General features: G+C 43.3%; 1 protein-coding gene across 2 annotated transcripts; it reads left to right on the forward strand.

The window, feature by feature from the left end:
• The first annotated feature begins 30 nt into the window (after positions 1-30).
• Positions 31-12,809, forward strand: KCTD2 (potassium channel tetramerization domain containing 2). 2 transcript variants are annotated; one of them, XM_038371125.2, is made up of 6 exons: positions 31-665; positions 3,604-3,712; positions 4,472-4,563; positions 5,671-5,766; positions 7,849-7,974; positions 9,095-12,809. In XM_038371125.2, the coding sequence occupies exons 1-6, from the start codon at positions 354-356 to the stop codon at positions 9,122-9,124; spliced, it is 765 nt and encodes a 254-aa protein (XP_038227053.1). In that variant the 5' UTR covers positions 31-353; the 3' UTR covers positions 9,125-12,809. The 2 variants fall into 2 exon arrangements, 1 of the variants encoding a protein (XP_038227053.1); XR_006275758.1 differs by having other exon boundaries at positions 52-665; positions 7,830-7,974; positions 9,095-9,118.
• Positions 12,810-18,761: the final 5,952 nt, after the last annotated feature.

Below are 18,761 nucleotides of genomic sequence, written 5' to 3' on the forward strand. Positions count from 1 at the left end.
TTTTCCAGGGACATGTCCCACCCACTCATTTCCGGTTGCTCCGGAAGTAATATTCCACGGTTCGTCATAGGCTGCCTAGTAGCTTGTATTCCTGTGTTTTTCTTTACCGCCTTGCGCCTGGGGAATCCCCCCTCAGCACAGAACAGCTGTTGGTTTGCGTGCGACGCGTGAGGAATTTGGTGCGACTGGGAGGCCGCTGGTGACCCGGAAGTCAAGTCCGGCTCTTCCTGGGCGGGGGCGGGGACAGTTGTGAGGGAAGCGATGGCGGCCGGGTGCCGGACCCAACTCTCCCCGCAGCGCTGAGCGAGGGTGGCCGCCCTCACCTGGGACTCCCCAGGAAGTCACGGTCCAGGATGGCAGAGCTGATGGCGGCGGGGGATGGGCCTGCCCGGGGCCGTACGCCCAGCCCGGTGCTGGGGGGCATCCCGGTTCCTCCCGGGCCGCCGAGCCCCCGCCTGACCGGGCCTGCCTGTTCCGCCGGGGGGCTGTCCCCGCGTAGCTCCGAGCCGCCCGCCCCGGACAAGCCTGGCTCCGGCTCTAAGTGGGTCCGGCTCAACGTGGGCGGCACATACTTCGTGAGCACCCGGCAGACCCTGTGTCGGGAGCCCAAGTCCTTCCTGTGCCGCCTCTGCTGCCAGGACGGGCCCGAGCTGGGCTCGGACAAGGTGAGGGGCTGCGCGGGGCGGGCAACGGGCGCCGTAGAAACCCCCGGCGCCGTGCAAATTCCTGTGGAGACCGCACTCCCCATCGCACCCTCACGGAAGCTTCATCCCTCCCCCGAACCGACTCATCTGCCCCCCGCTACAGCTCCAGAGCGGTCAGTGCCTCCCCTTCCGCCAGGAAATAGCAGGACAAAACCACACTTAACTCGTGTGAGCCATAACCACCAGCACGCCCAGACAGTGGGGGGTAGCGTCTCTCTGCACCTCTAATGCCCCTTCCATGCACAGCAGCCTCCTCTCACGCACACACACCAGTCTAGGCTTTGTGCTACTTCTGCTGGTGGGAGGGGATCTAGCTCTAATCAGACAATTTGAGGGGGTTGAAGCTGTGGGCATTTATTCACCCAGCATGAACACCAACCGTACCCCTCTCATCCAGATTATCTGCTATGAGTATAAATCTTTCCTCTGCTACATCTGTTGTCATAAAAGGAGACAGACATAGACACAACCTATTACCGTCCCCTATACTATTCTACTGCAGCTATACCCACATCACAAAGCTAACTACCAGCTTTGTTTCCCACATCCTCGTACACTCAGCACAGATAAGTGTATCACATGCCCCCAAATCCTTTAGGCTGCACCTAAACGATGACTTATTTATGAGGACTAATGAGTTTAGGTAAATCCTCATCAATTATAAAACACTTGTCTGTTCTCTAGATCAAGTATTTAGTAACTTTTCTCAGCCTAGGAATATATTTGTCATTTCTCCTTTTCTTTATATTCATCTGTGGTTTGCTTTATTACTTACTACGTGTATTATATGCTGTTTACTTTGGTTTGCGGCTTTGAAAACTTAGATTTCAACCTCCCACCCCTACTGGGAATTTCACAAATAATTCACAGATTTCATTATGTTGGGAACCACAGTCTTTATTTTCTATCATATTCTTTATATAATTCTCACAAAACACTTTAGAGAGAGATTAGATTCAGAATTAAAAAATGCTCCTTCCTCCCAATTACAAGATTAATCAGGAGTTAAAATTCCTGCCTGTCAATCTGTTTATTAAGGTATTTATAATAGCTCCCATTACCTTAGTATCTCAGTACAGAGTAAGAAGGGGCTTTGAGGGCAGGGGGGACACACATTCATTCTGCTGGAAAGCAGTCTGCCCCAATCTCAGTAGCACCTAATTTGCTCAATGACCAAAATAAGCTGAACCAGTCTGTGGTGTTTAAAAACAGGACTGTGCCCTACTTGTAATGATCATGAATGCTTGCTGCATCAAAGTGTATTTCAAAAAGGTCTGTGCTGTTATTGTGTGTCAATACGTTAAGCTTGGTTCAAGAAATGTGTTTTCTTTCACCTGTTAATTGTTGATAATTTTATAATGTTGTGCACTGGAAAGGCCCAACATAGATCTAACTTATTATTGCAATGTTGATTTTAAGAAGTGAAAAAATAAGGAGATGCTCGAAGTGTCTGATACGAAGTGTCTGATACGTAGTTTAGAAATCAACATATCCAGAGGAGATGCAAACCATTAATAATTTTCAGTGAAGCCTGGGTTGTATGTGTCTTCTATTTTTTATTTATTTTCCTCAGAAGCATTGTTTTGTTTTCTGATTGAACAAGTCACAGAAAGACATAAAAACACTGCAGTTTTTGTAGGGGCAATAACGTTTGTCCCTGTTGTCACAGTGCTGCGTAAGTGCTAATGTGACCTATATTTTTATTTATTTTTGACTTGCAGGAAAAAGCATTTGTCCCTTAAGGTGCCTAGGTTTCATGCCTGCTGCATGGATCCAGTTATAGGATTTGGGGCTTAGTTCATAAAAAGTCAAAAATATTTTTAAAATTTCAATATCAATAAATATTGGAACCACCAAGACAAACATGTTACCTTATTGTAATCCTCCCCCGAATCCTACTAATTGTTTAATGCTGTCTGTTATCACATTATGCCTAATTATTGGGCCCACTCCAGCAAATATTCATACACGTAGTCCCAATTGCCTTCCTTGAGATAGAGTTTGCAAGATTATGTTCTAAAGTTGTAATATATTCACGGACTATCTTATTTGTCCGTAAAGTACAGTAGAAATATTATTTATTTCTAAACCTCATCAGTAGCATTTGGTGCTTTAGGAGAAGATATTTGTGCCAGTAGTCACATCTAAGAGATTAATTGGTACGTACAGACATGCTGAATCCAGCATGGTACGTAAAGATAGAGATTTGAAATAAAGATTAAAGGACTGTCTATGGAAATATGATTTAGAGAGAGAAATGAGTAATGTTAAATCTGTATCTTGAGTGATAAGCTGAGATTTGGACTACGTTCAAGGAAGTTTTGTTCAAAAGATATGTTTTATGGAACAAGAGCCATTTCAGAGTAGTTGAATTTTAGAGCCGACACTAATTTGCATTGTGGAGATTGCCTGATTCCCAAAGCGTCCTTTGGCCTTGGTGTAATTTTCAGATAAATAAAAAGGAGTTTAGGAGTTAGTATAAGGTTTTGAGATTGGTATTTACATATAAACAGAAGGTTATTTTAAAAAAAAAAAAAAAAAGGAGTTGCCTCTTCTTTTTACATGAAAGAAAACCCAATTCCTGTGATCAGGATGATCTATTTCATGCTATTGCTCCCACACACCACCTTCTCTGGTTCACTTTAACAGGTACTCATGCTGGATCAGAAGTTGCAGAAAGAAAATTAAATGTAGACAGGCTCACTTGCCATACTGTACATTCAGACCTTCCCCACCCTGAACACTACTCAACATTGCAAACATGGGCCTGTCTACACTACAGACATTTTGCAAAGTTTTCTCATCTTTGTTAACATCAATACAGCTTCAGGAGGTTAGTAATTTTAGGAGTCCCAGTGTAGGGGGGGCATCTAACTTGACTCCCATGTGTGTTTCACAGGATGAGACAGGGGCATATCTCATCGACAGGGATCCCACTTATTTTGGTCCGATCCTGAACTACCTCCGACATGGAAAACTCATAATAAACAAGGAGTTGGCAGAAGAAGGTAAGAAAATTTATTGTAGAGCGAACAACTGTAAATGCCCCATTGGCATTGTTTGACTTGCAAGTCATTGCCTAGAGCTAGTCTGGGTGTGGAGGCTTCCTAATGCATTAACATGGTGCCTTGTGCGTAAGCTCCATTTTGCAATAATACTGAGTTTTCTTTTAGATTTCCACTAAGACACTCATGAATAAGATGAAGCCGATATATACTGGAAGCAGAGACCTCTAGATCGTAATGCAGGCTATCCTTGCTATGCTTAACTCATTGGCTTTGAACAGCAAATTGTACTTTTTGAGAAAGAGGAGACATTCTCCAAGAATGATCTCTCCTGTTCTCTCTTTTCAAAAACTGCAGTTGTGTGTGTCCAGAGACATTAATGGCTTTTTGTAATATGCTGAGATAATGAAACAGATTGATCTGAGATGGCTAAACCTATTTTGCCAAAAGCCTCCAATAAAAGAGCAGTATTTCCCTATTACAGGCTGGTGGCTTTCTATAATCCTAGAGAAGGGGGAGTATGCTTCTGTTAGATAGCATATGCTTTCACATAAGGAGGCTATAATCATCTGAGTACAGCATTTTCTTCCAGACTTAGATCAATACCACTATCTATTCTGCATCCATTTATTGTACACATGCAGGCTAGATTGCAAATGTAAAGTTAACTACAAATTGATACCATGCACTGCATCCTTTTGATAAAATTGTCCTTATTCTGTTGATTAACAGAATTCCTTCCTCCACTTTGGATTTTTGTAGGGGTACTGGAAGAAGCAGAGTTTTACAATATTGCATCCCTGGTGCGTCTGGTGAAGGAGCGGATACGGGACAATGAGAACAGAACCTCTCAAGTAATGCATGTTAAAACTTAAGTAGAAAAACTCAGTCATCAGGATTCAGTCACTTATAAGGGTGTGACAGAGGGACAATGAACTGCAGGGCGAGACATATGGCAGCAGACTTGGTGTTTAGTCTCTCAAGTAGTTGTGTGTGCCTGCTTTCTGATGGATCCAACATATCATCGAGAGCGCGCATCCTTCATGGCTATGGCACAGGCTCTCAAATCTACTCTGCAGTATTTGCAGGTAGAAGTCAGGAGCAATTGAATAGAAGGGGGCTGGAAATAGGGTCAGTTGAAACAAGGCATGAAAATGAGGACTCAAAGGCAATAGATGGGACTTTGGAATCCAAAAAGCAGAATAGCTACCTGACCTACTAGAAGATCTTATGAGTATGTGGGCCATTTAGAGAAGGGGAGTTGCTTTAATATGTTTAATTAAATTGGCAATTAATAAAAGTGCAGTGATACTATTTTAGCTGAAAATGTTAAGTTGCATAAACAGTTTGTGTGAGTGCTTAGTGTAGTCTATTTCCCTTTCCTTGATATGGGACGTTACTGTATTGTGGGTGGCTCTTTCCCTAAAGCCAACCCTAAGAAAGGAAACTTGGGTGATTTTCTCTCCCATTATATTTACAAAATGAGCTCTATGGGTATGCTTTTTCTTGTCCTTCCCAGACAATTTTAATATTTCCATCAAATATAAGCCTTTTCAGAACAGCATCTTCTCTCAGCATTTCTTTATTGCAATTCTTTTTGCTGCTGAACTGTTATTTTTATTTTGTAGACTCAATACTAGAAGAGTAACATTTTCAACACCTGGAGAACTTGGGCTCCTATCATTTACATGCTTTTGACAATGTCACCTAAAAATCCTCACTATCCTCAGCAGGAAAAAAAATTAAACTATATAATGTAGACTAGCTTGGGAAAGTCTATGCAACTCACTCTTCCTCTTCTATTATAATCCTCAAGGCACAAAAGAGATCAGGTTTCCCTACAAGACGACGCTAAAGCCTCAGCTGTATTTGTCTGAAAGCAAACACAGCTAAGCCAACTCCCTCTCCTGATTTTAAAATTCCTGCTTTTTGTTTTTCCCCCTCCCCCCTTGGTGCTTTAGGGACCTGTGAAACATGTGTACAGAGTTCTGCAGTGCCAAGAGGAAGAGCTTACACAGATGGTGTCCACTATGTCTGATGGATGGAAATTTGAACAGGTACTGTTGCTAATGATTGCCATTCCTATATCCAAAGAAAGGGATCCCCATGTGGGAACAGCATATGGAATGAGTTTAGATTTCTGTTTAACTACCTCTCTCACGACTCCTCCCTGTTGGGGGCAGGGAGTCTATATCCAGAATCAGTCCACCTTATATGGAATAACTGGTAGGGGAACAACAGTAGCTTACTGAACCCAGAACAAGAAATAAATAATGTTTCCTTGAGATCTATTGTATCCTTGTCAGCCTCTTGAGAAATTCTTCTCTCCTCCCACTTTTCCTGGCCCCACTGTGGAGCTTTTATCCAAGGAGAATGAATGGGATCCAGGAGAAGTGAAAACTACTTTCTTCAGAGCCCACCAGCACAACCCCTTCACAGAGACGTGTTGAGTGACATGAGAAATACCTTTCCCTGCAGATGCAAAACGTGCTGCATTTACAACACAACAAGTTTGCTGGCCATGTTTCAAGGGAGTTGCTGAGGGCATAAATCTGCCCCAACTTTGGTATCAGAAATCACAAACAGTTCTCTTGTGTGGATGTACAAAGAACTTAAGCCACCAAGCTGGTCTGTATATCATGACAGTTCCTGAACTGTAGCCAAGATAGATCTGCAACATTGGCTTGCAATGAAATATGACGACACCAAATGGCTCATAGGACTAATAGGATACAGCCTTCACGTCTAGATCTGTTCAAATCCAGCCCACTTTAATAGTGACCAAAAGCTGTGACTGCACATTGCACAGCTAGCAGACAATGTGAAATGTGATGGTCCAGTGTCCATTTTCCAGTGGACAAGCATCCATATCACATTTGGCACTATTTTCTCTGTTAGCAGTCTCAACACAAACACCAAGGATTGAGAAGGTGAGGAATTCAATTCCCCTGTCATCCCTTGACAGGTTCTGTCTAGGTCTATATCTACACTATGACCTAGGGCTGTGATTCCTCTGCTCAGATACGCATACTCCACTAGCTTAATGAGAGCTAGGGCGAATATAAATAGCAGTGTAGTTGAGGGGACAGATAGCAGCTATATATCTTTCCTAGTTAACATGGATTCTATGTATCCACAGTGATTTGTGGTCTGAAGTGCAGCTGTTTAAGTTCATTACAATTTAGACAATCAAGTGGTAAAATACAAAGGGAAAACACAATCCATTGACATCCTAAAACCAAGTCTTTTGTCCTCAGTAGTGAATCAATGCAACCATTCATTGTACAAGCCATTTCCATTATTATAGCTTGGCTAATCCTCCTTCAGACCCGCAGAATGATGAATATGATTATTATATTAAGGTAACAGTGATCCGCATCTATCCCTTGTTATAAGGCTGAGGTTCTCTTTTCTAAAATCCTTTGTGCAGAACTAGTGTATCCATTAAAATACACATAAGATTCATACTGTTTTTCTTCAGGATGTGAAATCCAAGGCTGGTCTGAAGAGCAGGGCTGAGAAATACAAATTACTGCTATGCGGTTTACTCCAGGTTGTCACTTTAATGTAATAATTATAAAGGAATTGCGCACGTTTGCCAGGTGTCCTTTAGTTGTTGGAATATGCTGTTCTACCTTTGTGACAAATAAATTGCCTGTCCTTTGTTTCTGCATTAAAAGTCAGAAGCTGTATTCCTAGAATTTCGTTAAATAGGTGTATTGTCTGGACGGAGTGACTCCTTCTGGAGAGCCTACGTTGCCTGGCATATCCATTCTCTGAAGTATTTGGCTAAGGGTTAACATTTTGTATTGCAAAATGTGATCAATATTTTCAATTTTTTCATGAATTGGAAAATTGATCACAGCTTTCCATGTTACCTCTTCAGTCAATTTTCTCCAAGTTCAGCCACCACCAGGGGGCTCTGTAGCACTTCCAGTCATGGACCAAGAATATGCATACTATTTGATGGGAAAGCTTATCACACAAGTTAATACCCCAGAGATTTGTCCTGTTGAAACTTTAGTTCTGACTGGGTTTAACCAGCCGCTCACAAGGTGATAACAAGGACAAAGCAAAATCCATTGGCTATTGCTGCATTAATCCTTACATCCTCTCTTGGTTATTTTCCTGTTCTTCAGTTAATCAGCATTGGATCTTCCTATAACTATGGAAATGAGGACCAGGCAGAATTCCTCTGTGTCGTCTCAAGGGAGCTCAATAATTCTACCAATGGCATTGTCATCGAACCTAGTGAGAAGGCAAAGGTGAGGAGCCTAGTTAAGAGAGTTGTCTTTAAATGCCCCCCGTACACAGGAAAAAAAATAATTCCTCTGTGCTCTAATGATGCCATGAGGTTGATGATAGTAATTCATTGCACACGCTTATTCTCTTCCACTTTTCCCTCCGCCCCCACATTCTCCAATGAGATTTGCTGTTTTACTAGATGACATTACAGCAAATCTATCCAGATCCAAAGCTCTTTGTACATTTCACCTTGAGCCATAGATATATGGGAAAAATGGATGAACTTTGGGGTTTTTTTTTTAATGTGTAAAAAGGAGGGAAGAAAGGGTTAGCAGAACTAGGAAGATTGAAGCAGATCACATTTCCTAGCTGACAGCCATTGCAGGGAGTGGAGGTTGGTTGTTTTACTTTGATCAACCTTTGATCAGGATCTGAAAAATATGCAACTATCCTTCTGAACTTCCTGCATGTAACTGACCCGTCTCTAGAAGAGGCTTTATCATCTCTTATCTCCATTTTCTCTAAAGGTTCTGAGGGAGGCTTATAGGTTATAGTGGTCTTGAGTACAGACCTTGGAACTAGTGACTCCACTCTGAGCTCTGCCATACACACTGTGTGGCAGGTCATTTAAAATCTGTGCCTCTGTTTTCCCAGCTGTAAAATGGTTATAATGCTTACCTCACAGAGGTGACTAGGATTAGAGTCTTAACATTTGTGAAGTACAATATATACTTTTTTAAAATCTTTCTACAGTTCATGCTGTTGAATTTGAGTGGGTGAGGTATCTGGGTAGAAAAATTGAAAGAATTGCATTGTGGACCAAGACTATACATTTTAAACATGCACAGATCACACCGCCTCAAACAATACAAGATTTTGTCAAGGTGCAGCAGAATTTTATGCCTTGCTGTGACCAAAAGCCAAGTGTTTTTATCACAGGCCTGATTTTTCCAAGGAAATCAGTCATTCATAAAAGTTATGTAAAAACCAGCAGCCACTCTGGATGATTCTTTGTACATTCCCCTTCTCCATCAATTTTTCCTTCCCCTATTGATACAAATACCATTTTTCAAAACATGAGAACTAATATCCAAATTTTTCCAAGTTCAACCTTTATTACACCAGTCCTTCTCTTTTCAGATTCTTCAGGAGCGAGGATCCCGGATGTGATCCACGTGGCTGATTCAGTTATACTCCAAGATGTCAAAAGGGCAATCTAGCTGGGCAGAGCGTTTCTTCACAGTTCAGCCTTGCTCTTGTACAGTAACCAAGCTAACGCAAAGCAAAGCTGAGCCTGTCCTGCCAACAGAGAATAATTCTGGTCAAAACCAAAGGCTTCCCCCTAATCCCAGGAAACAAAGGAAAGAAGAGACTCTTCCAGTTGGATAGTCCCTTTTTCAAATGTTTGTTTTTGTTTTCTTGGCCGGCGCTGTATGGAATTTTTCCCACAATGGCTGGGCCAGATTCCCAGTCAGAGCCTTTGGGAGGGTTGCTCAGGTCCATGAGCCCGTGTAATCCGCCCAACCTCCCCTGGGGTGAAGTGGGTGAAAGAGGATTTATATTCGAGCTGTGCCATTTTGTGCACCCAGGTTTATCAAGTAGAAAACTTGGAGATATCCTGCAGCATTCCTCCCCACCAGTTGGCCCCACACAAATCAGGTGAAAAGGGTTTAGAAGTGAGGGACAAAAACAAGAACTTTTGTCTTTTTTTTTTTATACTGAAACTTTTTTCATTCTTGCTTTGTATTTGTTACTTGTCAGGTTCCTGAGAGCTGAGTTAGATACAAAATAAGCCTAGTGGGGAGGAATTGTGTTTCTGTCTAATGTGGGCCTTGGGAGGGGTCTACTGCTAGCACTATTATATATGGGCTCTTGGCATATCCCAAAGCCCAGTGCTCTTCGTGCATATTTAAAAATCTACATTGGCCCTTGCTAGTGACACAGTAAATGGTTCTGTCCTTTATTCTCTCCAGGTTGGATGAGAGTGGTGACAGGGATCCTGTCCCACTTCCCCTCCAGTCCCTTGCCACAGCTCTATCTTAGCCTGGCATGATATTACTTGATTTACCCAGGTTAGGGACTTGTTGCTGTCACGTTCAGCTTTGCCTTGTTTGTCTCCAGCAGCATGGACTCCCTTGATCTCCTGCTGTCTTTTCCCAGCAGGAGGAGTTAGGGGAGGCTTTATTTTGTACTGTAGCAAGCAGGTAGGTTTGTTTTAAATCCAGATAGTTTGGGGAGGAGAGCCCCTATTTACATATGGCGATTCCACATCTGCAGCCCGCTCATTTTTCCACCTTCAGTAGGTCAGCCCAAAGTACCAAGGGGCATTGCAGAGACTTTGGGGGGGCTTGGTGAAAGTTGCCAAAGTGTTGTAATGTTTCTTGTCCAAAGTGACGTGTCGACTTTTGTGAATTTTTTTGGAATGCCTTGAATGGATGTGCAAATGTTTGTTTGTGCCTCTCTTTAATTCTAATCTTAGCCAAACTGGACTCACTGGTCCCCTCAATGAATCGGTGCCATCCCTAAGCAGTGACATGTCCCTCCTATCTGGTAAATGGAATTTTGTAGGAGTTTGCTGCATGTTTTTCCCTTCGACCTCGCTTTGTCCTTTGTAGCCCAGTGATCTGGCACCTGGGCTGTTGAGTAGAGTCCCAAATTGCTGTTGAACCAAAGTTCCAGGTACACTGGAATTCACTGGCATTGGCAAGGCCATAGTGGAAGTTCCTGGATTAGGCCCATGAGCACAGAATTCCTTGTTTGGATTGTTGCGTGTGGGATTCTCCCTGAAGGAATTGGGCTCACTGTGGTCTTGTCAGTGTTTTGTGCATAGGGAAGTTTCCCATCTTGTCGTCTTGTTGATTTGGGGCAGAGGGCAGCAAGCCGTGGCTTTTGAGGGTATGGATGACCTTTTCAATGAACAAGGTGCAGTAAAGAAATTCAGAGGGATACCCCTCCATGCTCTCCAGTCCAGCTTTTCCCCACACTGCTGTCAGTGTCCCTCCTCTGGTGGGGTCTTCACCTCTTTCTCAGGAAGGAGGGTTGATTATCTGTAGTACCTAGTCTTGGTAACAGACTGTGCCAAATGTCTTTGAACTCACATTGTATCAGTTTTGGACTGTTGAAATGCAGTTGGTGTGGCACCATATTCAATAATCCATCTTTCCTACTCCCCCCATTTTCCCGGTCTGTCACATGATGAAATGGTGTCAGTGTTGGACTGGATGCCTTGGCTGGGCCCAAATAACACTGTGATGTGTACATATAGCTCTTATCTATGGGTATCTTGTAGCCCCAGCCATTGTCAGTTTGTGGTCACAGCTAAGAAATAAAAAAATGCATTATGCAGTTTAGCAGCATAAAAGCCACATATCACACTAGCCTTCACACCACCATCTATCTTTCCCCCCAGGGAAAAGGGGAAGTTGGGAATTAGTCAAGAAAGATCTAACGATAGCAGGAGTAAATTAGCTGCCCTGTCAGACAGTCAATACAAGCCCAATTGACTTGCTGTTCAAGCTGGTGGGCACGAAGCAGTGCTAGGTTTGCTTGGAGGGTGACGTTTTATCCAGTACAGTGGGAGTTGACAGAATGATACCTCATTGCTTTTTTTTGGGGGGGGGGGTGTCATCAAAAACACCATGCCTCGTGAAGCCCATTTGAGGAGTGCCTGCTGTCAGAATAGCGGTTTGAAAAATATTACCGCCCTACCTTCTCCACACCAGAACGGCTCCAGTAAAACAAGTGGGAAGAAGAACCTGGTAGTTACAACAGGCCAAGACCAGTTCAGTGTGTCCTGTATAAGTTGCAATGGACTGAACATTTCTGCCAGATACCTGGGGAACAGACTATAAACGTTAAATCCTGTTCTCTCCCCAACTTCCCTCTCCAATGAGAATTGTTAGAACTTGTCAGTGGATTTAATGCCCCACTGGAACCCAATTGCCTTTTCTTCTTAAAATCCAATGGAATGAGTTATCTTGTAGAAAATGATTCCTGTCATTTGCATCCTTACTGGATCTCAAGTTCTTTGGTGATACAAAGGGACTGTTCTAGTCTTCTGGGAGGTTGTGGACTCCTGTAGGTACAAGGACTTGCAGTCCAGCTAGAGCAGGATGCTTTCCCAGATCACCTAGCTGGGAGTTTCTCCTCTTTAGTGTCTGTGATAGGTCACCTTTAGCCCTATGACAGTCTGAAGAACTGGTCTCACTTGGTCTCCACATTCCAAACTAGTTGCATCACTGCACTGCTGGAGATAGGATTTTTCATTCCAATTCCTTTAGCTCAGTTGCAACTATCTCCTCAAACTAAAACTGGCCTGGGGGGTGGGGGAAGAATCGCATTGAATCACTCCTGTTGACCCTAGAGGGCAGTATATTTTGGTGAGTGGGGAAGCAGTGGTAGGAAGTCTGATAGATAGCTGTGGGGTTTTGTATCTCTTGGGAAGGTTCACTTAAAGCATTAGCACTGGGAACTGATAGTGAGTTTTATCTAATTTCCCAGTGGCCTAAATTGTTCCATTATGGGGAGACTGGAATTAACCTTCTCTGAAAGTGTCTTTGTTTCTGCACATTTTTAAATCAAATCTTCTCAGGGGTGACTGAGTGGTCCGAGGGGAAGTGGGGGAGTTAGCCACAGGGGTGGGGGCACAGCTCCTCAGACCTCTGCAGCTTGGCCATGGGCTCCTCACCCTCAGGTTTTGCCTGCAAACCCAGAGGTTTTGTACAGTTTGTCACATGTCAGTGCCCTTTGCTACTGTTTCTCTTTGTTTATTAAATGTGTTTGAATAATGATTCAGATGCTGTGATTATTTTTTTTTCCAATAAAGATTCTGAAATGGGTTGGAAGTTTAAACTAACGTCTTGTGTCCTGCTGTTTTGTTTGTATTGGACTTTTCAACTGGGCTGTTGTCTTTTCACAGAACTTTCTGAACACCTGTTTTACTCCACAGCCTCACACACACTTGGAAGGAAGGATGCTTTGGTGTAAACTCACAATACACAGCTGTAGAGGTTATACGGTAAAAAGCAAAGGGGAAGAATGACCAAAAAACCCTCAACCACCACCACCTCTTAGACCTCTGTACATCATGAAGCACAAAAGACAGAAAACACTTTCTTCCCCCCCATAAAAGTGGTGATCTGCAAGTGTCCATTTGGAAAGAGATTGCACATCAGTGTTTAACAGTAAAAATGGTCTTCATTACTTCTCGAAGGTATTTTAAATAGTTATTACATTACCCCAGTCATAATGCACCCAGCATTTTCCTGATTTGTCTCTTAAGCAGGATTCATGGATTAGCAGAGATTCAATTTGTTTCCTGGATTGATTTTCAGAAAGGCTTGAAACACAGAAGCACCAACAGATGGACAATCTGAGTGGGGGAGAGAGCAGGGAAGGAACTAAATAAGTTTTAAAAATTCAGTCTGCCTATAGTGAGCCTGAAAGCCAGAGAGAGAGAGAGAGAGAGAGAGAGAGAGAGTGTGTGTGTGTGTGTGTGTGTGTGTGTGTGTGAGGTTTCCAAGCAGAAACTGCCCCTCAGGAAAGAAATGTCTGAATTTTTGGAGCCAAGCTGTTGTGGCCTCCTACATCTATACCAGATGCTGCTCTGGCTCTCTGCTTAGCACTAATACCTCTGCTCTGGTGACAGCCTACCTCCAAGAGCAAGGTCACTATCCCCTTTTTTCCTTTCATGGCTTCTGCTTCAGGAGATCAGCATGTGGGAGTTCGGGGCCATCCTAAAACTTCCGTCTATGGTCATCCTTGTGCTGGGATCTCAAAGTACTAAATGTAAAATAAGCCTCCCATCAGTACCAGAACAGAGAAGTGATTTGCTCAAGATCACACAAGGAATCAGCAATGCTGGGAAAAGAAACTAGGAACAAGGAACTGTTAGGCTCTTGCTCTAACCACAAAATTATATTCCTTCTTAAGGTCTATTTCTGAGCATGTGTGAAATCTGCCACCAACTCTGTTCCTGCAGCTGGCAAAGCCTTGACCACAGTAGGGACTCCCCCAGAGTTTGCCTCCACTGGTGCATGTTTGGAGCCTTAGTAGGAGGAGGACTGCTGGAGTTTTGAACACTTAGCTAACAGTGTCTAATCACCGTAACATTAGCAGCATCTATCAGGTCATCTATGTTGGGGTTCTGGTTATGAAGATCTCTTTAAAAACTAGATGTCTTTAAATTATTTCGATTATGGTCCAGGAGCTGTTGGCGAACTGAACTCAAAAGTTTTTCGCAAGCCCCTGACCTGTCTCAGAAGATGACAGAGCACAGCTAGCAATAGTTTCAGGTTCAAAATGCCAACTGCTTTGGCAGAATAGGAAGTTGGATTGTGTTTGCATGTACGTTCATTGTATGCAGTGTTGCTGTGTTGCTCCCAGGATGTGTGAGGTAATATCTTTTATTGGACCAACTTCTATTGGTGAGAGAGACAAGCTTTCGAGCTACCTGCAGAAGAGCTCTGTGTATGCTCTAAAGCTTGCGTCTCACCAACAGAAGTTGGCCCAATAAAAGATATTACCTCACCCACCCTGTCTCCGTACATTCATTCGCATTAACAACTAAGCAAGTATTTCAAAATAGGAAATCCATTTATAACCACCTCAATTGCTCAGCTTTCACCCTCTTAACCTGCACCTATAAAACTGTCAAAGCATTTACAGATTCTTACTTGTGTGAGTACAGTATCAAAAAAATAGTTCAGAATCTTTGTCAGCCAGGTAGATGGTTTTCCACAACTAACTGTTTAATACTGCTGCATCAGACTGAAAATACATTGTCACTAGGTGGGTTGCTGTGGAGACCACAACTTGGTGGAATCTGGGGAAGAAATCTGTCCCTTGTGATATTAACTATTCTCAAACTTGAGCTATTCCAACTATTTCTCTCTCTGTTTTCAAGCCATTTCTTTGCTCCCCACAGAAGTCATGTTACAAGATCTATTGTGAGCTACTTTTTAACCACGAGATGAAAGTGAACCTATGTGAAAAAGCCCACTCTTACTACTACATCTATACAGCTCTTACTATTTCTGCATTGGCATAGGCTCTGAAGTTTTCTAACATTCAGGAGTGTTCGGATCCAGTGCAGTAGGGGAGGGAGAACATAAGAGCAGCCATACTGAGTCAGACCAAAGATTCATCTAGCCCCGTATCCTGTCTTCCGACAATGGCCAATGCCAAGTGCTTCAGAGGGAATGAACAGAACAGGTAATCATCAAGTGATCCATCCTGTCGCCCATTCCCTGATTCTGGCAAACAGTGGTTAGGGACACATCCCTGCCCATCCTGGCTAATACCCATTGATGGACCTATCCTCCATGAATGTATCTAGTTCTTTTTTGAACCCTGAAGGAGGGAGTATAGTTGGGCTGCATGTTGCAACATAGCTGGCCTCCAGTTACAGTCTAGAGCTTTGCCCAAGAGCTTTTAAAGAAGCAGAACTCATCAGAAAAGAACGCTGCCATATTTCTGTGCCTGCTGCTAGTCTAGTATCTCCACGCCCTGTGCAGCTCCTCTGAGGTTCATTCCAGCACCTTTCTTCCAAGGAAATGGCAGAGTAAATTCAGCCTCTCCAGTGGAACACGCTGTCTGATGGCATCATAATTGGAATATTCATTGAAGCTTGAGTTTGGATTATGAGGTCATCCAGAAGACTTAGCTGTCCTATGAAGAGCTGCCTACTGGAAGGGAGTCCTCAGGGGGAGCTGCTAAAGGGCCAGGGAGAACAAAAACCAATCAGTGACTTGGCATTGGAAGGGGCGCCAGGCTGTCTGCGTGGCAACTGTCAGGGACTGTCCTTCGGTATTGCCATGTAACTGCTTCCTCATTAGCATGGGGAAGCATGAGTGACCTCATATCCAAATAGATCAGGTAAGTATGGAGCATTTGACACAGTCTGGCTTTGCGATAGAATGATCACTGACCCAGAATTGATAGGCCCATAAAATCCATTCACTTTGTAAGTCTTTGGATTGGTCACCACCTACCACCCACTGGAATATTCTATAAGAAATTAACAAGATTTCATGTCTTTAAAAATATAGTAATGACATGATGAACTATCATCTTCTACAAGCAGTTTTTGCCATGTCAAGAGAATGGCCCAAATTCAGCCATGCCATAAGCCAGTCACTGTTGATTGCAATGGGAGATGAGCTCATTTAGTCCAAAACTGAATTTGTCCTGAAAAATAGTTCTTCCCTGAAAGTCTTTCAGACCAATGAATTTGAGTATCTCAGCTGAATGAGGAGGGTTGTCCCTTGCCCTCTCCAAAGTAGCCTGTTTGTGGTCCTTCAGGCTTTCCAAAGGGACATATGGTCTCTGCACCTGCTCAACTGTGCTAGAGAACAGTCCACACCTGGGTTGGGGTCCTGCATTTCCTCATGTTCCCCTAGGTCTGATCCCTTGTGTCTTTTTGGTGGGCTGCCAATACCTCAAAAAGATAGACTTGTAGTAGCCAACCTCTATGTGACGCTACTGGGAAAAACCCCAGCTATGACTGTTCATGCTGATCTTAGTGTCTCTGGTCTTGTTATTGTGACCATCTTTCTCCTAGCTAACAAAGACTCAACATTAGGAGTTCTTGTACTATTCCCTCACTATTATCACTCAGCAATAGAGTATGCTGTCCCCACAGGCCCTCCAAGCTAGGAAGCAAGGAAAGAGCCATGCAGGCAGATTGATCCACAGAAAGGAACTGCTCAAGCAGAAGAGTATTTGCCTAGATACAGAGAAGTACATCTATGGATACAGTAGAACATGGGACCTAGGACTCCTGACTATCATTCCCAGCTCATATGTCTACACTGCGATAAAAAAAAACCCTGCAGCATTGATTTCAGAGCCCAGGTCAGCTGACGCAGGCTCAAGTGGCTCAGGTTATAAAGTAGCAATGTTGATATTCACATTTGGGTTGGAGCCCAGGCTCTGAGACCCTCCCCCCTCACATGGTCTCAGAGCCCAGACTCCAGCCCAAACATCTACACTGCTATTTTATAGCCCCACACCCTGAGTCCTGCAGTGTGGGCCAGCTGCTGTGGTGACGTACTCTCAGTGACTGAGAAAGTCACTCGACTGTTCTGTGCCTCAGTGTCCACTTCTGTAAGCTGGGGACAATGACATTTTATTTAGTGACTGTGAAGCTTAATTAGTGTCTGGGAAGTGCATGGAGATATTTAAATGAAAGGGACTAGAGAAGGGCCACATGGTTGGCTGGTTTGTTGTTTTAAAAAAAAAAAAAAAAGAACACTCCCATGTGTGGGAGTGCAAGATAACTGAAATGAAAGGGCTCTTTAACCTAGCAGATAAAGGAGTTATGTGATCCAGCAGCTGGAAGCTGCAGCTACACACATTACCACTGGAAATAAGGTGCACATTTTTAACAATAACGGTAATGAACTATTGGAACAACTTACCTACGGGGCACTGGAACAATTTGTATAGTGGGAGTGCTGAGAGCCATTGAACCAGGGGGCTTATTCCTTCACCCATTTACTTCCCTGGTCCTTCTCGCATGAACAGAGAGCAACAATACCCAAAGTCCAAAGGTGCAAACAATTCGATGTTTATTGGGATGAACTTCCAGCAAGCATGATTCCAGTTTCCTTCCTCAGTGTCCCCCTTCCCAGCTCTGACACCACAGAGCCTTACACCTGTGTCCCTGTTCCCATTCCTGCCCTTAGCCAAACATGATTCCAATTTCCTCACCCCCATTCCCTGTTCCCATTTCCCCTACACACACCCTGATTGACTGCAGACTATATAGTAAAACTTGAGTTCTGCTTAGCTATATCTTAATCATTTTACTGAAATTTAACTAACCAATCCTAACATATTGTAACATGATTATTTAACCAATTATATCCCACCACCTTAATTAGTTTACAGCCAGCAAACTTAATTATACAGCAGACAGAAACAATCACAGAACCAGACAGAGATTATACAGACAAATAATGGGGAAATGGGGACTACAGTGATAGAACAAACACAGAAATGAGGATTTCACATCCCAGCTATTGATAAGTGAGTTCTTGCCAGACAGGATGCTATCAAACTAAGTTTCCTTTTACATCTTCTCGGCACTTCCCTTTCTCTGGAGGTGATAGGCACTATCAGGACAGGATTGTATCCTAACAGCCCAATAGCACCTTATTTCAATGTGACCAGTTTGGAATGTGAGGATGTGACCAGTCACTTCCCAGTTTATGGCTGCCTCTGTTGCTTAGCCAAAGGCCTTAGCCTAAGCACTGGGCCTCAGACTGTCACAGTAGGAGAAGGCCCTTACACCGGCAGACAGTGATTTTGATTCTCTTTCTTATACCTCTATAACTAGCCAAGTGATAAGAATACACCTAAATTCTTAGCATATAGGCCTTTACAGACCGGCCTGAATATTTATATCTTAACACCCTGTATATGATGGAAACTACTTCAAGCCAGGGGGTGTGGCAGAACCCCCAGCACTCCTAGTTCCAGCGCCCGTTACCTATGGATGTTATGGATTCTCCATCAATTGATATGCCCGAGTTCCACCAGAAGTACTGACCTCCTGAATTATCCAGGCCATACTAGAGAATCAGAATGGTCCCTTCTTGCCTTAAAAATCTATTAATGATCTCTCGCATCAGAATATCTAGAACTGCTCTCTTTAAATATATCAGAGGGATAAATACCGGAGAGGGAGAGGAATTATTTAAGCTCAGCACCAATGTGGACACAAGAACAAATGGGTATAAACTGGCCACCAGGAAGTTTAGACGAAGGTTTCTAATCATCAGAGGAGTGAAGTTTTGGAATAGCC

The sequence above is a fragment of the Dermochelys coriacea genome, chromosome 14 (genome assembly GCF_009764565.3).
Source record: "Dermochelys coriacea isolate rDerCor1 chromosome 14, rDerCor1.pri.v4, whole genome shotgun sequence".
Taxonomy (NCBI): domain Eukaryota; kingdom Metazoa; phylum Chordata; order Testudines; family Dermochelyidae; genus Dermochelys; species Dermochelys coriacea.